The sequence below is a fragment of the Pseudorasbora parva genome, chromosome 1 (assembly GCF_024679245.1).
Source record: "Pseudorasbora parva isolate DD20220531a chromosome 1, ASM2467924v1, whole genome shotgun sequence".
In the NCBI taxonomy this organism is placed as follows: domain Eukaryota; kingdom Metazoa; phylum Chordata; class Actinopteri; order Cypriniformes; family Gobionidae; genus Pseudorasbora; species Pseudorasbora parva.
Genome location: NC_090172.1, coordinates 11804538 through 11831529, shown reverse-complemented (window position 1 = coordinate 11831529; position 26992 = coordinate 11804538). Strand labels below are relative to the sequence as shown.

Here is a 26992-nt window from a genome sequence, read left to right as displayed (position 1 = left end):
TTCCGTCACAAATATATCATACCCACTTCAAAGGATAAAACCATCTGTCAAAACATTATATATTATACCGGTAATCCCCATAAACCCCGGAAGGTCAAAGGGCAGGTCATAAATTATACCCGTAATCCCCATGAACCCCAGGAAGGTCAAAAGGTCATGTCATAAATCATACCGGAAACCCCTCCATGACCGTAACCCCGGAAGTTCAATCGGGCAAAAGGTCAAAAGGTCAAAGTCATAAATCTTTTTGTCATAAAGTGTATTCTATTGCTACTAGCCTATGGCCGCGAATGGTTGTTTCTGTTTTGAAATCCATGTGCATCTATCTATTATAAAAGTGCTCCACACAGCTCCGGCGGTTAAAAAAGGCCTTTTGAAAGGAAGTGATGTGTTTGTGAAAGGAACATATCCATATTTAACTGTAATCTCTAACTTCCGCTAAATGTCACGTGTATTCACGAGAGAATGCCGTTCCAGCCAGGTTCCAGCGTATGAACACTCCGGTGAGTATATGTTAGGCTAGTTCAAAAAAGTTCATAATTATGACTTACCGCTAGTATCCCCTTACGAAACAAAAATATATTGCAGTATATTGGAAAATATCATGTAATGCAATATATTCACATATATTGGATTTAATATTCTCCAATATATTGCAATATATGAAAGCGGCAATCATTTGTATATTTTGCAACATATTACAGGAATATATAATATATTGTATAATACCATCAATATTTTATTCCATGTATTTAAAATATATATTATAATATATTTCAAGTAATATATTGGCAAATATATTTTCCTTTCATAAGGGTCTCTATATCTATTATTATGATTTTAAGGCCTGGTTTCACAGACAGGGTTTAGATTAAGCCAGGATTAGGCTTTAGTTCAATTAGAAAATTTAAGTAGCTTTTATAAATGTGCCTTAGTAAAAACATCACTGGTGTGCATCTGAGACAAAATGTAGCCTATGTTAAAATATGTCATTGCAAACTGCTTTAATTTTTAAACAACTCAAATATGCATTTTAGCCTGGGACTATTTTAAAACCTTGACTGTGATGGGGGAATGTGTCAATTTTTACTAAATTAATTTGACGTTGATGCACACTAGTCCAGTCGGTGGCGGTAATGCACCAAAAGCAAGCTTGCCAACCGCTCTTAAACATTAAAAGAAGAAGCAGTAGCAGAGCCTTCATGCCGAGATGAAACGGTTCGAATACTCTCGACCTGTCATTACTATTTTGTAAATGTCGATTGTGTGTGGTAACTCTTGGGGCTGGCTGCTGGACACTTGCACTCACATAGATGAGGGTTTGCAGCGCTGTGTTTGTTTTAGTGTTGGGGTTGAAAAGCCGACATACTTCCAATACTTTTTCAAGAGGGAGTATTTTAATATATCGAAGCCCCACGTTCAAATTCAACAAAACACAGATATCTTGACAAGCAGTATTCCTGCAAAACATAGCAATGGTGAAGGTGCAAAGATTGATCTACGAACACGAAAGGTAACTTATGCAAGGGAAAAGCGACAAAGCAAGACAACCGTATATTTATTGTTGCTGCTATTGTTTTAATTAATAAACTGTGTTTGATTATACAGTCTCTAGCTGGAGATGTTTAATGCTGTATGATTATTTAAAGTTTGTTTTTATTTGCAGAAACGAAAGAGAAAGCAGCGTGATCTCAATACAGGGGAGTTAGATGCCCATATTTATCATGGCAAGGTGACGATGCTTTATTTATTTCTTAAATTAGCCCGAAAACGTAAAGAAATCTGTACATAATTCTATTGGAATTTCATAACAATGTCATCATTTGGAACTGATAATCATAATGGGAACAATTTGGATCCAATTATGGCAATGTTGCTTTATAATTATCACAATTTTTTATTTTGTTTCTGTATTGAATATTGTCTAATGTTTGATATTGCCTAACCAGTTCCAAAACCTGAGCTTACTTTCAGATAGCCATAACTTATTATCTGAATGGTCTATGGTTAACTTCAGAGTGTTCAGCACATTCATGCCCTGTTGATAAGGCTCCAGCTTGACGTGACAGATACATCTCACCTTACAAGAAATGTGAGAGTAAAATGGCTAAACATAAAATGTTTATATTGTAAGCAAAGATTTTTTTAGTTCAATTAATCATCCTTTTTAAATTTATAATTGGCATCAAAAAATATATATAATTTTTGTTTAGAGAGAGTAATAACACGTAATTGCACAGCTGCCCAATAGATGGTGATATGCACTAAGAATGTATATTTTCATAAACAAAAAGAAAAATAAATAAAGTATGGTGCACTTATTTTTAGCGTTCGTTTTCATGGTGGCTTTGTTGAGTGTCTTTGTGTGGTCACCGTTAATTTAGGTAGACTGAACTTACACCAGACCACAGTTTTAGAGAGCATGCATACCTTCAGTAGGCAAGGTTTGGATTAAAGGTGCTGCATGTAAGTTTTTTACTCTACTAAAGCATAAAAATAACATAATATGCTTGCAGATATTTAGGAAACATGTTAAATTAACCTACTTGTTTCTCTGAAAAGCAATACTAGTTATTAATACCAGTTATTCTACTTTGAAATGTGCGTTCTGTGTTGGAATGTCTGTTTTTGTTTTGGTCTGTGCGATACCACACATTGCCAGTTTACCCAATAGTATTTCGACACCCGCGGTTGGCAGTTGCGGAAAACACAGCATATTGCAGCAGTCATGGAAGCTAGCAAACAAACTTGGTCAGAGATAGCAGATTCTACCTGACCTAAAAAGCCTTGTAATCCATCTAAAAATCTCTATGAACGAGAGCACATTAAACTGCGGATAAATCAACTTACAGTGTCTAAGTCTCCGCGTCTTTCATTGTCAATTGCACTCGCTCCTGTTGCGTGTCCTCAAGCTGGCAACCCGCGTGAGCGTAGAGTCTGAGGAAGAGTGGGCGGATAAAAGACAATCTACAATATTTTGAATTTGGACTGCAGCACCTATTTCAACCACTAGCTGTCAATCCTACATTGGATTATGTGGTATGCACCTTTAATCATTCAAGCATTCAAGATATGTGATGGTAAAGCCTAGTTCAGACTGCACGATTTTCAAACTCGTCGGGTCACTGCTCTATTCACACTGCATGACTATCTGGGGTATCATTCAGTCACTGCTGTGTTCACACTGCACGATGGTTTGACGACAGAGGAGTTCACACTGTATGACTGAACAAGAGGAAGAATCGCCGACAACTCTCTCGCTCTCCCGTGCGCAAACTACGTTTCCCAAACACACGTGCGATGTGACAAGTAAACAACGCGAGATCACACGTGCGTCAGACCGGAGTTTTCGCGCGAGACTTGGAATTGTTATTAAAAATGATAAACTGCACAAAGTTTGCTTCAAATTGTATGTGCGCTGATTTCTGGAGAAAAAGAAAAAAGATTATGGCGGAAGAAATTGTTGGAGAGACAGAGGGAGCCAGGATTTTGTTCTGCAAAGACAGTTTGAGGTAAATAAATAATTGTTTAATGTGCTGCTGCTGTGGCTGGATGTGCAAATGTTTGACGTTTGTTTCTGTTTGATAGAATTGTAAATATATCTATTAAAATACTGAAATTCTGCTTTATAACTCCTCCCTGAACCTCCTGCTGCCCTGTATCTCACTCTCTCATTGGCTGTCGGTGTAATTTTCAGTCAGAACGCTGTTCACACAGCAGGAGTTTGAATCGCCGACAGGTCCAGATATTTAGCATGCCAAATATCTCACCGGCGTCGGCGACTCGTCGGCGATTCTCTCTGATCGCGTCTTTGATCATTCATACTGCGTGATTGTCACTCGCGTGCACGAGCACCGATTTGCCTGTGATCTCGGGCATTTGTCGGCGATTTCACAAAACCTGTCGGCGACTCAAAATCGGGGCAAAAATCGGGCAGTGTGAACTAGGCTTAAGTTAACAAATACCACTTGGTTGAATTCAAGTAATGGTTATGTTAGGAATTGTGCAGTGTATATTGAAATTTGCCTGCTGTTTCATTACCTTTTATGTTTAATTGTCCAGCCAGTTGTGATTTCTAAAATGAAAACAAGTGATTTACTTTTTATACAATTATTTAAAAAAAAATTTAAGTGGCCAGGAACATCAGATAAAATAATGATTAAAGAATCAGTTAAAAAATAAAAAAGTACCACACTGAAAATGGAAGGTGGAGTTCAGTGGAAGATGCAGTTAAGTGTGTGTGCTTAATCCAGGGGTTTTCAAATTGGGTTCTGGAAGGTTCCAATTAAGAGGTCCCCAGAAAATTTCAGAGAATAAAAAGGACAATGCAAAAATGGATAAAGTCTACTGAACATTCTAACTTGTTCCTTTCTAAATGTTTCTCTTTTTTCTTTCCGTATACTTTCCAGAATTGTGTTTGCTTTTTTTATCCATCTAATGAGTTTTCCTCACTATAGTTCTCTTAATTTGGCTCCCTGGGGTTGTGAACCAGTATTCTTAACACAGTACGTAAGATGCTTACATACATTATTGTGAAAGTTGCGTATACAAATCATTTTTAATTGAAAAGGGTCTTCAGGTTTATACAGCCAAAAATAAGTATAGCCAAATTAAGTTTGGAAATATGTTATATTTATAATGTCACACTTACTATTTATCTTACGATTTAAAAAAAAAAAAAAAAAATCTTGTTTTTTTTTCTTAATACATAAAATAAAATATGCTGTAGATGGATGTTAGAAAGGGGTCCCTCATAAAAGGTTTATCATATTTGGGGGTCCTTGGTATCATGAAGTTTGAAAACACCTGCCTTAATCCACGTGATTTCAGTGGTTTAACCTCAATTTAATGAAGCGAAGCTTAATATTAAATAATATAATTTGCATGTTGGAGATTCATATTTTATAGATAAAGTGAGACAGAGCAGGAGAAACCAAACATAGCCTAAAAAACATAATTTTGTAGCAAGAAACTGAGAAAATAATGTTTTGTTTTTATCCTATGGTTTTCTCTGTTTGCTGGGTCAGTGCCATTGTGGGTTTATTTAGCTATTTTAGGCCGTAAGGGCATTTGAAATAATAACAAGTCATTCAGCGAAGTGATATGGGTCCTGCCTGGAACTACTTAAGCCGTGCGTTTCCTTGAAAATAATTGCACACCTGAATGTTCATCAACCAAGATTCAAGCATTCAACAGCCCTGCAGTATTATAATGATGCCTTTACTACCTGATTGGGACTTAAAAGTGGTAGTTGCAAGTCTTACGGGTTTGGAAAGACATGAGGGTGAGTAATTAATGACAATTGTTTTTATTTTTGGGTGAACTAAGTTTAAATTTCCTTCTACCACACTTACTTTTATAACCAACTGCATTAATGATCTGAAATGTTTACTTTCTAAAAACATTTAAATTACATTGGATTCCTTGGTTAGTTTTGAAGCCCATGATAACCACCTCATCGGGTCCCATTTTTGCATCTTCGTCATATTTCTCGTCTTGTCTTATAAATGCTGTAAATCTTTCATGTACTCTGTGCATACTAAAATGGATCTTTTAGGACTTGTTCCAAATTATGTTAGAAATTCCAATAGGATTCCATCAGGATTTGGTTTTTGCTTGCCATTCTAGCATACTAATTTCTTCTCACACACACTTTCTGTGCATGCCTTGTTTTGATTTTTTTTTTCTCTCAGATCAGGTCAGTGGTTCTGGAGGGCTCTCAATCTCTTCTGGAAGCTGGTCGTCAGTGTGGATTCTTGACCGAAGCTTTGACCACACCGTCCTCTGAATCCCTGCCAACACACGAGTGTCAGCTAGCTGCCTTATGTGACATGGCCAAACAGCTCCCATTAACGGACGAGTCTGTGGTGGCACCAGTGCAGACGCTGAACAGAGATGGACTGGATCCACAGCTTGACCTATTCTCATACATCACTGAAAACCCATTTGACTGTGCTTATGAGGTCACGCTGATGAGGGAGAAGTATCTATTGCCCCCCCGCAGCCGTTTCCTGTTGTCTGACATCACACGTATGCATCCACTTGTCAACAGTGAGTTTTGATTTACTATTCTATTACATAATAGAGTTTTTGTTTTGTTTTATTTTTATGTAGAGCACCTAAATGTAGAATCTATAGTGCATACTTTTTACTTTTACTTTGTTACATTTTGCAACAAATATTTTACTTTCTACTCCACTACATTTCTATAACGTTTCGTTACATTTTCTGATCAGTTTCAGGGCTCGAGATTAAGGTTTGTTTGGATAATTAATGGATAATAATAGGCTAATGTATGAACTGACGGTTGCGCTGTTGACAATCGAGCAGCCTCTCGAGGAGAAATGAAAAACAAACTAACGCCGCTCATACAGAGAAGCTTACTGCAGTAAATATTAAAAATGTGAAGGTTTTTATATTTTATAACATATAATACAGTTAAAAACATCACATGACACGACCAAGAGTGCTGTTTTCCTGAACACCATCACGACTGAAAATGTGACACTGATTTCATGACAGTTCCATAAACAATTCATTAAAATGAGTCACTTACATTTTAGATGCAATATAAACTGCTTTTGTTCTATTCAGCAGCGAAAATATTTCCAAGATCAGATCATATTTACACATCAGAACCACAACGCATCTCACAGCAATAGTGTGTTAATGAATGATTCAGCGTTTTCACCTAAGATTCAATGACCTGTTCGTAAACGACTGCCTCATTCATGAACGAATCAGCCGTTTGAACGAACCGACTCAATGACTCACTCATTAAGACCTGCCGCCACCCTGGTAGTTTAGTTTCATGTTTAAACATTCTTTCCAACGTTTCTTATTGTATTAAATATATAGTTAAAACAATCTCATAACATTATTTAATGCAGTTGTAATTTGTCAGTGTAAATTATTTAATTTAACAACCATATAGCGTTATTCTAATTTCATTTATTGATCAAATTTAAGAATATAAAAGGAAAGCTGAAGCATATCCTATATTTAAAATTAATCCTCATAAATATGATTTAAATACATCAAAGCTGATGAAAATGTTACTTCTGAATATTGATATTTAACTCTGCAGATCACCCTGATATTTTGAGTCAGAATGTAAACTGGGCAACAGATGATAAGCACAATTAGCCTATTAACCCAAAACTAACTTAATTAAAACGCCACAGCCCATACTGCTTTCTTCTTTTTAATTATTAGAATATAGACATTAACAGAATACATTGTTATACAAGTACTTTTACTTTTAATACTAAAAGTACAAGTCAAGTACTTTTTTACTTTTACTTAAGTAGGATTGTCGTTGTAGTACTTCTACTTTTACTAAAGTAAATATGGCTCTGGTTATTTGTACTTTAACTTAAGTACTGAGATTCAGTACTTCCTCCAAAACTGGTAATGAGGAGGGCGGGGTTTACCTCAGACATAGCAATCGAGCTCAGAGTAGGCGAGGGTGAAGCGTTGAGGCCACAGTGACAGCTTGTGGTGTGGCCGAAATACAATAAGTACAGCCTACTGACGCTGATACCAGACCATTGCATTTTTAATGTAACTTCCAAAAACAATACTGACAGCAACAGAAACAATTTGTTCTATTAAAGGGGGGGTGAAATGCTGTTTCATGCATACTGAGCTTTTTACACTGTTAAAGGCTTGGATTCCCATCCTAAATATAGACAAAGTTTCAAAAACTAATGTTGGACGTTTGATGGAGTATTTCTGTGTCAAAAATACTCCTTCCGGTTTCTCACACGTTCCGGAGAGTTTTTTTTGAGTATGGCTCGGCTTGACGTTAATAGAGCGGAAGGTCCTTGTATGGGCCGTACGGGCTCTTCTCCCGGTAGGGTGCATGCGCGTGACAAGAGCGAGAGAGGAAATGCACGCCCAGAAACACTCTGCGCCGCGCTCCACTTTATTCCTATGGGTGACATCAAGCGACTTCAACGCTTCAGCACAGCATTCCAGGAAGGCAGCGCTGCATTTGAACCGATTTGAACGCAGAAATGACGGGAAGCTTCACAACATCGCTTCAATCGCGTCGCAAAGTGGATCTCTACAGTCACTGCTGTCAGGACTTCACCAAATCATATCAAAGAAGTGTGTTTTTGACAGAGCGGTCCCAGCGATAAAGGTTCGGTCCTGCTTTGGAAGCAGGCGGTGAGTAAAACTGCTTCAAATGTCTGTGCTGTTGGCTATCGTCGTGTGAGTAAACATCAGTAAACGACACGATCGCGTGCTTCATCATTCAAATGCGTTAACGGACTCCATTGTTGATCTATGTATAACGTTACACTAGTCTGACGTGCAAAACCGTTTTGCTTGCTACTGCTAAGGTTTAGTCGCATACAATAGTCCATAAACCGAATCATGTCCTCATAAACTGCGAGTAAAGACACACAAATGTTGACAGGCCACTAAATACAGTACATACCACAGAGACGGACGTCCTGATGTTGCTGTTTCTCCTGTTCAATTTATTTCAGCCTCCGAATGATTCTGGATCATATATCTATTAGCTGAGCTCGATAGCCATGGGTTGGCCATGCTTGAGGACGTCACCGCTTTGCACGCTCGTCATTCTTTAGCTCCGCCCACACGATACGCCTCCAGGCGCTTGTTTTTTTCCGGAAAGACTCGGTACAGCCCATATTTCTTTTATAAATATAATAAAACTAAAGACTTTTCGGATATATGAAGGATGCAATACTACTATATAGGTACTCAAGATTGACATGAGATTGACTGAAACTGAGTGTTTCACCCCCCCTTTAAGCGGTGGTAGTCTTTAGCCTACTTCCATAAACTCATGTCCAGGGGATACCTTATTAAATGTATGAACGTCATGTTAATCCAAATATATGGCATGACGGAATCAATGAAGTGATACGTTAAATATGAAACTAAACAGACAGCAGGTCATTGTCTTAATGAGTGACTGAATGGTTACTAGGAAGCTGCAGGCGGCCGAGGTGGGTGAGTTTTATCAGGGTTGGAGCTGAACTTTGCAGGACTGAGGCTTTTTAAGACCAGAATTCGCCACCCCTGACATAGACATATAAACAACATTTAACAACTTGATTTTCACCACACCACAATATTATTAAATGGACTGGAGCTAACATGAACTAACAAACAGTTGTATTTTTTATAAACTAACATTAAAAAATGTATTAAATACTGAAACAAATGAGCTTATTCTTAGTTAATGCATTAACCAAAGTTAACTAATGGGAACTTATTGCAGAGTGTTACCAATTTTAGTTTAATTTCAACTATTCAATCTCGCATTATTTTTGTTTAGTGACACTTGAATTTTGTATATTGCTACATTTTGACTACAGGTGGAGACAAGTTTGACCTTATAATCCTTGATCCGCCATGGGAAAACAAATCTGTCAAAAGAAGCAACAGGTAAAGTGATTCCACATAGACACACATGCATACCTGTCCATGTGGCTATGACATTATTCATTTTCAGCCTGCAATAAGAAACTGCTCTAGACTGATATCATATCATGGTATGATTGACAGATACAGTTCTCTGCCATCCTCTCAGCTCAAGCAGCTTCCTGTGCCAGCACTGGCTGCTCCAGAATGCTTGGTGGTTACATGGGTAACCAACCGGGCAAAGCACCTACGTTTTATCAAAGAAGAGCTCTACCCATACTGGGCAGTTGAAGTGCTAGCTGAGTGGCTCTGGGTCAAGGTACACACACACAGCATAACTGAACAAGTAGAGGAAAAGGACCCTAAAACACTTGGAAGAAACACCAATAACCCTCTGTTATTCCTTACTCGGTGTCACATTTATATTCTCTGATCTCAAAATAGACTTATGACAATAAGCATTTTTTTAAATTATTGTTAAAGCTACACTGTGTAACGTTTATTCTTAGCTAAAAACACTTAGTTCTTTCAAAATTATATGTGCTCATTAATGTATATTTACTTCTTTCAAGTAATAAAGTATTCTCATAAGTTTATAATATTCCATTGAAAATACATACGGGTGAGGGGTTTGAATGCTGGTCGCCAAGTTGCCCCTCCATCTTGAATGTACATTAGCCAAAGAGGGACATACCCGTAAATGTATCCTCTAGTTGCTTATAACAGTATTTTCAGACATAATTGTATAATAAATCTTTTATTAGGTTTAGCATTTGGATATATATTTAGACATTTAATCAGACTTCATCATTAATAATGTGTAACCATATCAAACCATTCTAATGAATACAAATAAAATAAAAAATAAAACTTGATCTAACATGACTGAAGACCACAAAGAGGGTTAAAGGTGCACTATGTAGTATTTTGCAGTAAAATATCCAAAAACCACAAGGCCAGTGTTATATATTCTGTTCAGTTGAGTTCTTTCAATGCCCCAAATGTTTCCAACTATTTGTAAATTGTAAAAAAAATAGCTTTTTTAACCAAGGAGCCAGGCCGTCGGAGGAAGTCTCCTGTCAATTGTGTCATATCTGCGTAACCCTTGGTTTCTGGTTTTATTTGGCAGAAATGCTTTACTCTTAGCAGTGTGAACAAGTGTCACAGCAGCCGCTGAGCAAATGCACAGAGTAAAGTCACAGCATCATTTTAAACACACTTAAATGTATCTAATATGATAAACAGAGGGCACACAGACAGAAAGTAGCTATCTCGTTGCTATTCTAACAAGTTCAGCCTCGTTGCGCTCTTACGCCAGTTATATAAATAAAAATTATTTATAACTTGAAAATGACTGAAATGTTTCTTGTCTTGACAGCAATGTACTGTTTAAAATGCACTAAACAGTTGTAATCCTGTTTACCACAACTATCTGTTTGAGGTAATAGAGCTTAAAAAATAAATAAAAGAAAAACGCTTGAACTACTTTTTAACTATTACTCTATTAATTTAAACACCACACCTACGCTCGCATGTATATCTGGCGGTGGTGCCGTTTTTCATATAATATAAAAAATATGACGGTTGTTAACGGAGACGCAAAGAAATGTGGGTTATCTCCAGCCGTGAAGGATACACCTCATGCACACTCTGAATTCCTGTGAAAGAAGGACGCATTCGAAGGTCGCATTTGGAGAGTCCTACTCACTTTTTTTAAACGAGACGGCCTTATGATAGCCTGACAAGCCAGACCCACATCAAGATGTTTGGTCTGGAAACTCACCATAGACAGGGCTCAATCTGAGGGACGGGATAAACGGTTGTCTTTCAAACTCCCTCTGCACGCCATAGGATAGCGCTACACCAACCAGAGCAACGAAGGTGAAACAGAGCTTGTTGATAGATTAAACATTCGCCGTATCTGGTCGGCTAAACTCCGAACACATCTTCCCTTTTTAAGAATGACTTCAGTGCCGTTCTTTGTTCTTTTCTCAGAGAAAAGCTTAACTCCAAGTCTTCCAGAGTCGCGGTCAAAGCTGATTCGAAAGACCGCCGCCGTTCGCCAGTTTCTGTGTTTACTAGAAGCACGCAAACCCAACTCGGCCGTCGTCATTATGGGCCCGCCCGCCGACTCTATACACGATGTGATTGGGCCGTCCAGATTCTGAGGAGTACAGCTCAGAAGGGTATTTAGAGTTCCTAGACGACACTTGCGGGCAAATAAAATTTGCTGCCGCTAGGGTGCGTCTAGATTTCTAGGCTACCCTTATGACGTATTCACCCGTCAAATGCGACCTCCGGAGGACGCAGCCTTCCGAAATGAGATACAGCTTCTGTCAACTCCAGGTTTAATCCAGAGTAAGCAATTAACTCTGAAGTGTGTGCACCTGAACAGGGTTCCCGTGGGGTATTAAAAAGTCTTAAAAAGTTTAAAATTCAAAGTCTTAAAAACGCCCAGATTTTCATCCTAGGTCTTAAATTTAATTTACCAAAGTCTTAAAACTTTTACTTCCGTTCAGAAACAAAACCTTTTAGTTTTCTTTACCCGACTGCTTCATGCATTTTTTACTCCTTACACTTTTCCTTCAGCTTTTCAGAAAGGTGCGATTGGCGAACGGAAAGCAAGAAATTACCGTAATAAACCATATTTTGGCAAAAAGCGCTATTTGTCTTTGAGGATTTTTTTAAGCGTGCAAAATGTCGAGGATTTACGGTCAAAAAGCGCTTTAATATGTTGGCGCCAACACTCGCATTCTAATAGGGTTAAGCGTAATGTATTCTGATGTATTTGATCTGACTGGGTGGGCAGCTGTCAATCTCAGGCCCAACCATAGATCCGCCCCTATCATAGGTTGGTTGTTTTGTCTGGTCTGCACTTGTCTATTTTCAAAGAACATGGGTGTTTGCACACTGACACTGAGTCCGATATTTTCACATGCGTTTTTCCGTATTCGTGATCCGAAAAATTCGTCACACACAGTTACCATTGTGATAATCACCGCTAAAAACCAATCCATCTTCTTGAGCCCGAAAAACCAGAGTTTGCTCAAACTAATTTGGAGTTTACCTGGGTAACAACTAAAACCAGCTTTGTGCAACAGGCCACTGAGCTTGAGATTCTGAGCTCAAACTTGGCGTCATCAATCTACACCTTTGTTTTGAATAGGTGCCCTCTAGGGAACGGGAAAATTACATAGTGCAGATATAAAGGAATAGTTCATCCAAAAAATGTAAATACTTGAATCATTTACTTATCCTCGTGTTGTTCCAATCCTGTATGATAATCGTTCATCTTCAAAATACAAAAATCGAAGTATTCTGAAGTAGCTAATGGGTTTTCAACCAAATTTAATGAATTATTTGTTTTAAGGAGCATTGCAATAATATAATGTCACTTTTTAAAGTAAAGGTCATCAACACTGCTCAGCTTGTGATGGTATTTTGGCTGAATCTCCAGGTGACCCGAACAGGGGAGTTTGTGTTTCCTCTGGATTCCCAACACAAGAAGCCTTATGAAGTGCTGGTGCTTGGCAAGTATCGCTCTTGTACTGACCACACAGTCAGGTAATGTGTGTATGTTTCACATTGGTGTCCTTTTCTTTCATCTTTTAATATTATAATCTCCAATGCTCATTGTGTGTTGCAGGTGTTCAGCAGTAGATGAGCTCCCAGAGCAACGGCTTCTGATCAGCGTCCCCTCAGTACTGCACTCTCATAAGCCTTCGTTGTCAGGTTTCTATAAGCAGCCACTTTTTATTTGCTCATTTGTGCTTAATCAGATTATACTCTATTTTTTTTGTCTCTGTCTGCGTACCCTTTTGAAAGGTCGCACTTTTAAAATAAGTGCATTTTTAAAGTGTATTATTTGTCATAAATTTCTTTACAAAAAACATTAAAGGAGTACTTCAGCGCTGGGAAGATTAATCTGTATTTAAACTGGGTCATTAATGTAGTAGAAATGTGAAAATATTTTTTAATTTAGTGCTTTCTAGACTGAGAAAAGACAGAAAATGTATTTTTGTCTCATGGGGATGAAAGACAACAAATGCTTCGCTGCCCTACGAGGCCACTCCCAAAGCCACCGCTACTGGATTACTGAATCACTGATCACTTTCCCACCGTGACCGCATTCATTTTCATAAAATCAGTTCAGTTAGAGAACAGACACTACAATTAAAAACTGAACTTGTCTGTTCAATATAATGTGATTTAGCCGCTGAGGGAGTCTCACAGCCCAAAATGCTCCAGGAGTCACATTGACAGTCATGGATGAGCTCGTGATGAGAGCTGAGGTAAACGCGTCTGAGGCATAGATTCACAGCGCATGTTCAGTCTGGCAAGTTTCAGTTCATGCCTTTGAAAGCTTAACTTTTATAAGAATTAGTTTGTGAAGTTGAAAGACTTACTTTGCTCTGCTGGCCGCACAGTTTAAACATGAATGCCTGAGGCTGCCGCTGCAAGTGTTATCGCCCATCCCCAACGCGAGTTGAAAACATGCGGAAATGGCTCCCTCTACTGGCTGTAGTCTTTAACCTCTGGCCAACAATTCCTCCGACGATATTTGCGTCATGGGAGGAATTTTTCCAGGAATAAAATGCATAAATCTCTTGTCTCAGGGGGATATGAGGGGGGAAGCACAATCATTTGAATATACTTCAGGGTTTCTACGGATACAAAGCCATATGCTATTCGCTGAAGTAATCCTTTAATTTTAAAAATGGAATGGATATTATTTATATCTTAAATAATGTATATTCAATGCAGTTAGCTAAACTGATGTGCTTTTTGACCAACTTAATTAGGATTTAAGTACATTTTTATATGCAATTTTATAATTACTTGTATTGTTAGGTTAAGCCAGGATTAGGCCTTAGTTCAATTGGGATATTTAAGTAGCTTTGTCAGTGCAAGTTGTTTTCCATTTAAACGTCACAACATTTTTTGTTTATCTGGAAGTATCTTAAGCCTGGTCTGTGAAACCAGGGGTTAAAATATATTAAAGGAACTGCATGTAAGAAATGTATTTCAATTATTCATAAAATGGCCCTGATATGTCACTAGACATTCATGTTCATTTCAAATACTTATATCACAGTAGTCCGGCCAGGATATTGTCATTTAAAAGTTATTGTTGCAGCCCTCAACTGATGTTGTCATGTTGTGTTTTGGCCTGAAGCTCCACTCTCCACCTATCGACCAATCGCAAAGTCAGCAGTTTTTGGTCATACGGGTTGCCAGATCTGCTCTAGTTACCACAGCTGCAGCTACAAACATTCCTGCTGATCCTGCAGCATATCTGGCAACCTCTAGTCAGGGGGGAGGGGGAGAGGGATACACCACTCTACAGTCATTTGAAAGGGATTGCAGTACCATTTTGGCCACAATCTTACATACACTTCCTTTAACTTTTACATATTCAAATGTAATATTGAAATTATAAGTACTTTGCATGTGCTTTAGTATGCTATGTAATACAGCACATAAAGCATGACAAATTGTTTTTACTTTACATTACTATTTGACGTTCTTACAAACTGCACTGTTTCTAAGTACGATAAGAAGCATAGGCCAGACGGAATGGTACATACGAGAGCTTCTCAGTGATTTTTAGTCCTGTCTATATGTTTCATCCCAGTAATCATTATGGACAATGTCAGTAAAGATTACAGTGACTTTTAAGTCTGCAAAAATTACCCCAGGTAAATTAACTTTAAATAGCGACTCAGGCGAATCAAACACACAATCGCCAGTTACATTTAACAAATATGTTTTGAAAGTTGTGCTCACTAGCATACCTTCCCCCCCAACACAACAGAGGGAGATTCTTCAGTCACCCTGGAAACCATCTGATAAGATCTTTTTATGGCCGGAAAGAATGTGGCCACAGAGCTTTTGACACAGAGACACAGAGCTTTTGCCTCAAATTATAGACAAACCATCTATAAATGAACATGCACCCCAGGACAGTATATGTAAACACATAATTGTTTTGTAAAATGTTTCTTCTGTATGGTATTTTGCATCTTTTTGTCTGTGTCTTAACAAAGTACTAGTTCAGATAACCTCATATATGTCATGTCTCCTATCAAATTAATGCTCACTTCACGACTTACACTTCCAGGTATATCACTTATTCAGAAAATGCAGTGTGTGTTTGTTGCATTAATTATAGTATGAAGACTCAGAGACCCACTGAGTCGAACCTTCAAACAAAGAGCAATAAAGTCTGCTGAGGAATTTCCCGCCGGGAAATCCCAACACTCTCATTGGTTAAGTCTAACCCTGGAGGGTGGGACTACGGCCAGACCATAAAAGGAGGACCTCGGATGCCCTCCTCCTCTCTTACACTCCCCACTCTCTCTTCTCTCTCTGGCTGAACCAACACGTCTTTGTGGCTGGCCCTTGAGCCAGGCCACCAATGCAGGCCCTCCAAGCAGGCCTCAGCTCTTCCAAAAATCTTCTCTTCTACAATCCGATCTTCAAGAACACGAAGCATCGCTAAAGCAAACAGCCGCTTCCCTCCCAACCTCGGAAAGGACCGCCGGACATGCAGGACATTTGAACACGCAGAGACACATGCACACAAGCGAGAAGCCAAAACGAAACCAAAAAGAATGCAAGTATTCTATTTCTTACTGCTGTAAAGAGGGTGTGTTATGTCCCCGTTGGGATAAATTAACTCCGTGAAGGTCGTATTTGGTTGAACAGAAGGAAAGCTGTTTCTTACCCTCCCCCACTCTCTTTGTCTCTCTCTCTCCCTCTCTCTCTTTGTCTCTCTCTCTCTCTCTTTTATCTCTCTCTAACTTCAGTCTATTCATTATTCTCTTTTATGTATTCTTTCGTTAATATCTATACTTCTACTCTCTTGATGCATATTTAGTATGTACTTTCTGTGTGAATTGTAGTGTTATTTTTAGTCTGTGTTTATTAAACCTTCAAAAGACATTTAATGAGTTGAATCTGTTATTCTGCCACATACACAAAGTCAATGAAACTTGCGATCTAAACGTTACCTAACTGCTTATGCTACTATGTTAGTAAAGTAAACTGTATGACCATTTGAAATATTGAACTTATCCTGATCAGTAAAGTTAATGTTTCTCATGCGCTCGTAAAGCAGTAATCCATTATTGAGAATTGATTTGAAAAGTCTATAACTAATTTGCAGGACAAACTTAGTAGGATAATTTCAAGCAATTTCATAAAGGGTTACTTGTATTTAATTAAACAATTTTCCCTATCGGAAAATTTTAATACGTAATGAACAACTGGCAAATCATATTCATAAATTCATGAATATTGAATATTAAATCCCTTTTGAGTTAATTATTCCCCGAGACATTAAACTCATTAGTCGTTGTTGTTACATATTATATGGTGGAGAATGCGGGCAAGTTTCAAACGTTTGTGTATGTGTGAGTGATATTCATATTCTATTCATTGTGTATTTTTGGAGTATTAATAACCTGCACGCGCGTTTTTGTTTCGTTTTGTTTTGGTGTTGTTTTGTGAATTGAACGGTACGCGCAAGGCGAACCCAAGCATAAACAGATGCTGAGAAATGTTGAAGTAGCCGGATTATATTAATAAAAATATGAACGGTACGAAAATCCGCGTGATCTCCGAAAAACTCTGCAGGCCGTAGGCGCAATAGGTTTTATCCGCGTGATTTCCAAACAAATGTATTGTAGGAAACCCATACATTTGACTCGAGCAATATATTATGTGTTCCATCAAAATAATGAGATTTTGATGATGTCTGTAGACACGTACGTTGCGTTATCCCGCTTGATCTGAACTACAAAAAGTTTCTATCTGTGCGGAAGATTGGGACAGGACGAGACTCTCCTGTACAATATAAGGGGCCTCAGAATAATTATTATATCGTTAAGATAAACGATAACTCCTGGTTTAAGTCTGGCTTAGCTAACCAAAGACCTGAGACCTAAAACATTTGAATCAGAGATGCTGAAAACCGTCAGCCATATTGATAAATGTCTATTGGAGTCCATGTAAAATGCGTGAATAGGCAGAAGATAAATTCCTGTTTGTCACCCGTTTCGTTGCTCGTGCACATAAAGTGCAGTCATTTTTAAATGATCTGCAAAAGCCAGTAAAGTGCAAAACGCCAGGGCGACTCAGAAATTGCAACGCCGCTTGCAAACCGCCAGAGGGCGACTCAAGAAATTGCAACGCCGCTTGCAAACCGCCAGAGGGCGACTCAAGAATTGCAACGCCGCTTGCAAACCGCCAGAGGGCGACTCTAGAACCAGACAAAGCCATCTGGTGAGCATTTCCGCCTAACTAACTCTAGTCTAGGGCGGGCGCAATAGCGCCATCGTGTGGATAAATTCGGATAGTTTCACTCTCCGTTATGTGATTCTGCCTTAACAAAATAAGTTTGAGCCTATAAATTGTTTATTGCTTACTGTTGTACACAGTTTCATTTATACAATTTTTCTAGCAACAACCAAATCTCCTTTCTCGCTGATTAAACACCCTTATTCGAATTTGAAGTTTAAAAAGAAACATAACTTCCTCTAACTCAAAGTGAAATTAGGTTTAAGTCACACAGTCCAATTGGAAGGAAGGACGCCACCGTGTGGTTATACCCTGTTAAGTCAGCACAACACTAAATCCCTACTCCCTGTCTGATTAATTCTGTTATTTGGATAACTCCCACTTAGAGATTAATCATTATAGGATAAGATTTTTGATTGGCTTTCTTTTATTTGATTTTCCTTACAGGCTTATTTAAATTTCATTTAAACTTGCTTTGAATTTAATTTGAATTAAGTTGAGCTTCTAATTTTTTTTTATTATTTATTTTTTTTTTATTTTATTTTATTTATAATTTTATTTTAATTTTTAATTTTTAATTTTAATTTTTAATTTTAATTAATTTTTTTTAATTAAAAATTATTATTATTATTTTATTTTTATTTTATTTTATTTATTTATTTTTTTTTTCTCTCTGCAAAAGTTTTTCTTTTCCCCTACCAGTGGGAATAAAGCTCAGTCTGGTAATTACAAACAGTATCAAAAGTGCTTTTGTTTATCATTACTTGACAGAAACTTTTGCCTTTTTCTAAATTGCTCTTGATATTTAATCTTCCACTTAAGCGACCTCAATCCACCCCGGATGAGCTAAATGGGATAACCCATAGTACAAGCCGAATTTTAGTATATCTTGAGCATTAAGCCTATTAATTTTCCCTAACACTCCCGGCGCGCACGCTGACATTCCTTTCATTACAGACCAATTCATCTTGTGTTTGTTTCCACTGTGCTCTTTCCTATCCTCACTGTTGGACTATCACGATTGTGTTTCTTTCAGTTCACCAAGAGACCCCAAGGAGAATTAAATAGTCCCGGGACGACCGAGCAGCAGTTCACCAAGTGACCCCCCAGGGCTACCGCCCACCTAATTGTCTGAATTGTCTAATTATCTAACTGTCTAGATCAGTTAGCCAAAATTCCCAGCTATCCGTACGATAGCTCGTTAGCTTAGAACAAGCTTGCATTGGCTCTCTCTCTGTGTGTGTGTGTGTGCTGTGTTTCTTTCGTCCGCAGTAATGTTCCGTGCACCCAGTTCCGCCGTCCCGTGGGATCGCCTAACGACATGGCTGGAAGCGCTAACGGCCACCAGTCAAGGAAGTCTGGGGCAGCCGAGCGAGGAGCAACTGGACACCGAGCTAGACCAGCTGATGACACACGACCCCACGCACAGCTACTCCAACAAGGAAGTGGCCAAGATCCTCGGAAGCCTCGCCCACGTCCTCATCGCACAGGCACGTCTAAGCGAAGGGAGCTACGACAACCTGGAACAGGAGGCAGCAACGCTAAAGCTTCAAGCCAAGGAGGCCCGGAGAGACCAAGCCCTCACCCAGCTTCGTCTAGATCAGCTTCTAGACACAGAGAAAGACGACGAAACAGACAAAGAACAAAGAAAAGAAATAGAAAGACTTCAAAAGACCCTGAAGGAGCTCCGTCGTGACACCGACCGACGAATACAGTCAGAGAAAGACGCCAGGAAACACCTCGACGAAAAGCTTCGGCGTGGCGAATCCCTCCTGGAAAGAGCCCATGATGAACTTAAAGACAGAGACATTAAAGCTAAAGTCTATGCAAAACATTTGCAGTCGGCACAAGCCGAGATCGACGAGCTCATCCAGCAAAGACACGAGCTCAAAGATGAACTTGACATGGTGCAAAGAGAACTGAGACAATCATATATAGTGCAACGTTACCGGAAGGGGGAAACACACAACACACAGTTTCCCCTGACCAGTTACTCCGCACATTTTAGCCATGAAGCTACGAAGGGGAATGACAGCCCCCTGTTTAAAAGAGCACCCGCCAGTCTCCACGAATCCCCGTCAGCAGCAAAGGAAAGGACGCCCTTCCAGGAAGTCAAGGTCAACAGCCACGAAGCTTCAAAGAACCTTGACAAGCTGGCCAGAAATATTCCTACCTTCAGCCCGGACCCGGCAGGAGGACACGACGTCCACGCATACTTAAAAGACATAGACTTTTACTTGCAAACTGTCGCTCACGCGAACAACTGGGACAGACTGTACCTGCTCAGGGCCACGTCTAATCGTGACGTACGCAGCTTTCTGGATCGACAACCAGAGGCCATCAAAGCGGACTACTGGCATCTACGACAAGCTCTAATTCGTGAGTACTCCGACCCCGAGTCAGACCAGGGGTTCATCACTGCCATGGACCTCAAGCAAGCTCGACGTGAGACCTCACAGAACTTTTATAACAGACTGCGACGTGCCTACTTCGGGACACGTAACGACCCAGGCATGGAGGAGGACATCAACTTCAAAACTCTTTTCCTCCGAAACCTGCACCCTACCATCAGTTACCACCTGGGGGTGCTGGCGTGCCCGCGCAGCATGGGCACACAACAGTTAAGAGACTTGGCTCACAAAGCTTACGTCAAACAGAAAACCATTTCTGAAAAGACTGTAAAACAGCCCACCATCTGCCCTGTCTCTGTGCACCACCCAGAGCTAACCCTAGAGGGCGCCAAACAGAACCACAGTTACCGACCCGTCAACAGAGAGTCCACACCACTCCAAGCCAGCAGAGGGCAGCGTGGTCATAATGGCGACCGTCCACGGTACCAGAGCGATCGCTCTGAAGGATCCTGGGACCCGCCTCGCCCAAAAAGCCAGCGAAGAGGCCACTCTCGACGGGACAATGGTAGGCCCAGACCTGAACCCACGTCTGGCAAAGAAAGTGTGGCTGCTTCTGAAGTTACAGAGCTCATAAAGATCCTGAAAGAGCTCCTCCGACAGAAACCTCACAAGGAAGACAAGAAGGACGGACCAGGTACAGCACGACTAGACATGATACCTGAAATCAACCTTTCCGCCCTTCCTGCAACTGAATCATCCACCCTGAACACTGTTCCCCAACCACGGACTAGTGTACTAACTGTTGCACCCCCACACGTCAGCGGCACACACACACAACAGCTGACAGCAACAGCCTCTAATCAAGACAGTATCATGGCGCAGCCCAGCGTACCAAAAAGCGCTGTTTTGATTGTTTGCACGCATAATGAGACACTTGACACATATCCAGACGGCTTATCAAGCAACACACAGGTCCCCACACCAAGACTCCTGGGAAACCTAATCGAGAAGGGGATGTCTCGAAAACTCTATCTGACTATCACTATGGAAAGGGAATTTAAGCTCGAAGCCCTAGTTGACACTGGCTCCGACCTCACGCTTATATCCACCCAACTGTTTGAAAGACTCAGATTTGAAGCACAGAGGAAAAATCGCACCCTTAACCTTCACACTTGTAAGCTAAATGTGCAGTCGTATAGCCAAAACGACATCCAGCTCAAGCACGTAGCTTCCATCCACCTGACAATTGGACCTATGAGGCTGATACACCCAGTCTATATCTCCCCTATGAACACTTATCCGTTTCTCATCGGAAAAGACCTGCTGGACCGCTTCGAACCCGCACTGGACTTCAAACAGCTGAAAGTCTGGGCTCAGGTGCGTGACCCTCTGCCCCTTCAGACACACACATCGTCTGAGCAAGACTGTCAAGTCACAGAGGTCACGGGAACTCCCACAGAGCCAGACTGCCAGGCCACAAAGGCCACGGGACCCCCTGCAGCACACTGTGACAACACAGCCTCAGCCCCAAAGCCAAGTTCAAGTTCGCTACTTTGCACATTTCAGCTATCCAAAGACTCTGATGCCTTCTGCCCCCAGGTCATGAATGACCTACAGCTGAATGACATTATCACAACGAACAGTATCCCTGCACTGTGGGCAGACAACTCAACCAAAAGTCTACCACTGTGCAATACAATCAGTAAAAACACACCACACGGCGACATGTGGGCACCCCCGCACCCCACATCCAGCCCCATTGTTGCAGTGCTAACTAACAGCAAGCGATCGACACCGGCTACAATGCCGGCCTTGCAGCTGCTACCGCTAACTCCGCAAATTTCCAACAACGATATTGCGGATATGCAAACCTCTGACACTGCAATAAAGACAATTCTTGACCACCTCTCAGACCCCTCCAACCACCCTATCACTGACTCTGAGCTCATTGATGACTCTAGCCACAAGCATCTACATAACTCCAGACACATGATGCGTATTATGGACAACATTCTCTGGTGTGCACCCGATGGCAACACAGCGCCACAGCTTGTAGTGCCACGGTCGCAAAGGGGGGTGATGCTAATGTACGCCCACAACACACCATGTGCTGGACACCACGGCACCAGAGCCACGTATGACACACTGAAACAGGTGGCATATGGGCCTGGGATGCATCAAGATGCAGCAGAGTATGTTAGAGAAGGGCTAGTTCGCTGCCAGTTCCAACCAGCAAACCCGAGCCACAGAGCCCCACTGCAACACAGAGGGACCACTTTCCCATGGTCAAACCTACAAATCGACCGGATAGAACCCCTGCCCAGGTCCACAAAAGGCAAAAAGTACTTTCTCACAGTGGTGTGCCAGTTTACCAAGTGGTTGGAGTGTCAACCAGCACCCAACGACACCGCCCAGACCACGGCATACCACCTGATGAATCACATTTGTTTCCTGTCAAGATTGCCACTGAGAATCAACTCAGACAGAGGCATCCACTTCACTACTGAGGCCATGCAACAGATCTGGAAATGCCTAAGAAACGCGGCCGTGATCATGCTCCTGTGCCTCCAGACAATCAGAGGCCAGCCACCACCAGACATCATCACACCGAGTCCAGCCTCGGGCATCGTTCTGAGAGAGCAACCTGGACTACTGATCACCAACTGCAAATGAATCCTCAAAAGAAAGACGTACTCTCCTGAACTTCACATCAGCAGCGCAAGCTCCTCCAGCCCTGCACACAAACGCAAAGGGGGGGAGGAGACCAAGCCCTCTGCCTAACCTTACACCAGCTTCAAGAACCTTCTCCTCCAACACCAGTTAGTCATCTTGTAGGCAATACTGCCAAGCCCCACACTATGTCATGCATGTGATTTGAGAAAGAAGGCCTTAAACGAACACAAGGCCGCCTCTGAAGGGATTCTCAAAACCCCAATGACTTTGAACTTTGAAACAGAGAAACCAAAGTGGATCACCAGAAGGCACCCAGCCTGGCCACAATGCGAGGCACCCTCTGAAAAGTTCCTAGTCAGCATAGGACATAAAAGTGTCAAGATGCAGTCCATCTTCCTAGGCAGGAGACCTAAAGGACTGACTGGCCATTGCGAGGAACATGGTTCCACCCAGGGCTGCAGAAAGCCCACAGCACACCTGCACCACACAAACAGACTTCTGGATGACAGGTGACGCACCGTCAGGGCACCTGCTGCCTCGACACCTGCTGCACAAGCACAGAGACCTGAACTGGGCTACTGTCTGCCTTATCTGCCGTGGAACGACCATAACTTCCGGAGACACAAACAACTGGAGCCTAACATGGCTATGGTGTGTCTGATCTTCCTGAATCTTTGATATCGCTCGTTGTTGTCCATAGGAGGGACAACAACTAGCGAAAGGGGGGATTATGTAGCGACTCAGGCGAATCAAACACACAATCGCCAGTTACATTTAACAAATATGTTTTGAAAGTTGTGCTCACTAGCATACCTTCCCCCCCAACACAACAGAGGGAGATTCTTCAGTCACCCTGGAAACCATCTGATAAGATCTTTTTATGGCCGGAAAGAATGTGGCCACAGAGCTTTTGACACAGAGACACAGAGCTTTTGCCTCAAATTATAGACAAACCATCTATAAATGAACATGCACCCCAGGACAGTATATGTAAACACATAATTGTTTTGTAAAATGTTTCTTCTGTATGGTATTTTGCATCTTTTTGTCTGTGTCTTAACAAAGTACTAGTTCAGATAACCTCATATATGTCATGTCTCCTATCAAATTAATGCTCACTTCACGACTTACACTTCCAGGTATATCACTTATTCAGAAAATGCAGTGTGTGTTTGTTGCATTAATTATAGTATGAAGACTCAGAGACCCACTGAGTCGAACCTTCAAACAAAGAGCAATAAAGTCTGCTGAGGAATTTCCCGCCGGGAAATCCCAACACTCTCATTGGTTAAGTCTAACCCTGGAGGGTGGGACTACGGCCAGACCATAAAAGGAGGACCTCGGATGCCCTCCTCCTCTCTTACACTCCCCACTCTCTCTTCTCTCTCTGGCTGAACCAACACGTCTTTGTGGCTGGCCCTTGAGCCAGGCCACCAATGCAGGCCCTCCAAGCAGGCCTCAGCTCTTCCAAAAATCTTCTCTTCTACAATCCGATCTTCAAGAACACGAAGCATCGCTAAAGCAAACAGCCGCTTCCCTCCCAACCTCGGAAAGGACCGCCGGACATGCAGGACATTTGAACACGCAGAGACACATGCACACAAGCGAGAAGCCAAAACGAAACCAAAAAGAATGCAAGTATTCTATTTCTTACTGCTGTAAAGAGGGTGTGTTATGTCCCCGTTGGGATAAATTAACTCCGTGAAGGTCGTATTTGGTTGAACAGAAGGAAAGCTGTTTCTTACCCTCCCCCACTCTCTTTGTCTCTCTCTCTCCCTCTCTCTCTTTGTCTCTCTCTCTCTCTCTTTTATCTCTCTCTAACTTCAGTCTATTCATTATTCTCTTTTATGTATTCTTTCGTTAATATCTATACTTCTACTCTCTTGATGCATATTTAGTATGTACTTTCTGTGTGAATTGTAGTGTTATTTTTAGTCTGTGTTTATTAAACCTTCAAAAGACATTTAATGAGTTGAATCTGTTATTCTGCCACATACACAAAGTCAATGAAACTTGCGATCTAAACGTTACCTAACTGCTTATGCTACTATGTTAGTAAAGTAAACTGTATGACCATTTGAAATATTGAACTTATCCTGATCAGTAAAGTTAATGTTTCTCATGCGCTCGTAAAGCAGTAATCCATTATTGAGAATTGATTTGAAAAGTCTATAACTAATTTGCAGGACAAACTTAGTAGGATAATTTCAAGCAATTTCATAAAGGGTTACTTGTATTTAATTAAACAATTTTCCCTATCGGAAAATTTTAATACGTAATGAACAACTGGCAAATCATATTCATAAATTCATGAATATTGAATATTAAATCCCTTTTGAGTTAATTATTCCCCGAGACATTAAACTCATTAGTCGTTGTTGTTACATTAAATTTAACTTTAAATTTAAATAGGGTTTTAATAAATAAATTAAAATGATATAAATAAATAATAACTTAAAGGAACAAGACAAATTTTGGGGACTTCAGCTTATTCACCGTATCCCCCAGAGTTAAGACAAGTCCATACATACCATTCTCAACTCTGTGCAGGCCATAACTCTGGAGGATACGGTGAATAAGCTAAAGTCCCAAAAAGTTGCATTCCTTTAAGACAATTTCTTTGTACATAATGCACGCGAGCTCAGCACATGACCGTCTGTAACGCCCACATCTAGAAAACAACTCAAACGTTGTTTAAAATACTAGTCCTTTCCGAAATAGGGCTATTGTCATGAAAGTGTACTTTCTTTAAATACACGTAAAGGAATAGTTCACCTAAAAATGAAAATTAGCCCATGATTTACTCACCCGCAAGCCATTCTCGGTGCTAACTGTCGTACGTGCATTCACGAGAGACTGGTGTTCCAGCATATGACGTAGGACGCAGGCGTAAGTTCCGGTGACGAGCACGGAAGCGCAGAGGAAAGAGCAAAACTAAACTTGGTTCTCATGAGAACTAGCATATTCTCACCGGAGCGTCCTACGTCATACACTGGAACGCCAGTCTCTCGTGAACGTGCATACGACAGTTATTGGAAGCTAAAGATTACAGTTTGTAAAGTTTTAAATATGGATATTTTTCTTACACAAACGCATCAATTTTCTTCAGAAGGCCGTTTTTAACTCCCCAGCGCTTTTATGATAGATAGATGCACTTTTATGGACTTCAAAACAGAAGCAGCCAGTCACTGCCCTTATAAAGGTTGGAAGAGCCAGGAATGTTTTAATATATCTCTGATTGTATTCGTCTGAAAGAAGAATGTCATATACACCTAGGATGACTTAAAGGTGAGTAAATCATAGGCTCATTTTCATCTCTGGGTGAACTATCTCTTTAAGTGGCCTTTTATTTCATTAATGTTATTTGCAAGTACAGTTTCATTACTATTCTTTTAAGATTTGGAGTACAAGTGCACATTCAATACAATTCACTTTTTCACCAGTGTATCTTCTGCAAGGAAAAAAAGCTCAGTTGCATTGTTTTTGTTATTATCAGTGCACTTGTCTGTAGTTCACTATGGTATGTTTTGTCCTGTTGAGGGTCAGGGTCCACTGTGTAAAAAAAAACTTGGGAGAGCTCCTAATTTATATATTTTTCTTTTATACTACAGCTGTGCTAAAGCCTTACATTAGCGGCAAGCCCAAGTGTTTAGAGTTGTTTGCCCGAAGTCTCCAGTCTGACTGGACCAGCTGGGGAAACGAAGTCATCAAGTTCCAGCACAGCAGCTATTTTACAAGAGAGAGAGCCGACGATCCGGCCAGGACATCCGAGACTGTGCAGAAGCTCATGGACTAAGTTTTGAGTTTGTATTATATATCATATCAGCTTTCAGTTCACTGCATGTAAAATGCAGTACAATTGTATTTTCATTTGAATAGTGTATTTTATACAATGCAGAAACAACTATTTATGTATAAGTACAAATAGTACTATCAGTATTTTACTACATAAATTTTATCAATTAGTTACACAATAAGGATTTGTCCTTTCTACAAGCCTGGGTCTGGCCAGTAGTTGGGATTTGTACTTGCCTTCAATAATTTCTGTTTTTAGAAACATTTTAGTATGTGTCAGATGATGTTTTCATAAAAATGTTCTCTCTTGAGTTTGTAACCAATGGACCTGCACTTTGGGCACACATTTTTTTTTACTTCCATCTTCTCGTAATGGTTGCAGAAATTATGTATCAGAATGTTAACTGTTAAACCTCTTTTACATGGGATATATACTAATATTTATCATTAAATGTTTTATGAAAAGGCTG

General features: G+C 40.4%; 1 protein-coding gene across 2 annotated transcripts; it reads left to right on the top strand.

The window, feature by feature from the left end:
* Nucleotides 1–1188: 1188 nt before the first annotated feature.
* Nucleotides 1189–26992, top strand: mettl4 (methyltransferase 4, N6-adenosine). 2 transcript variants are annotated; one of them, XM_067422731.1, is made up of 8 exons: nt 1189–1513; nt 1667–1732; nt 5694–6051; nt 9357–9426; nt 9547–9721; nt 12860–12966; nt 13049–13134; nt 26339–26992. In XM_067422731.1, exons 1-8 carry the CDS (start codon nt 1256–1258, stop codon nt 26521–26523), a joined length of 1305 nt encoding a protein of 434 aa, XP_067278832.1. In that variant the 5' UTR covers nt 1189–1255; the 3' UTR covers nt 26524–26992. The 2 variants fall into 2 exon arrangements, with proteins under 2 accessions (XP_067278832.1, XP_067278910.1); XM_067422809.1 differs by having other exon boundaries at nt 13049–13103; nt 26339–26481.

Bases quoted from the DNA above. Each gene is read 5' to 3' on its own strand.
- mettl4 (XM_067422731.1), top strand. From the start codon at position 1,256: ATGTCGATTGTGTGTGGTAACTCTTGGGGCTGGCTGCTGGACACTTGC. The intron at 12,967-13,048 runs GTAATGTGTGTA...TGTGTGTTGCAG, and splicing joins TGTACTGACCACACAGTCAG to GTGTTCAGCAGTAGATGAGC. The intron at 13,135-26,338 runs GTTTCTATAAGC...TTTATACTACAG, and splicing joins TCATAAGCCTTCGTTGTCAG to CTGTGCTAAAGCCTTACATT.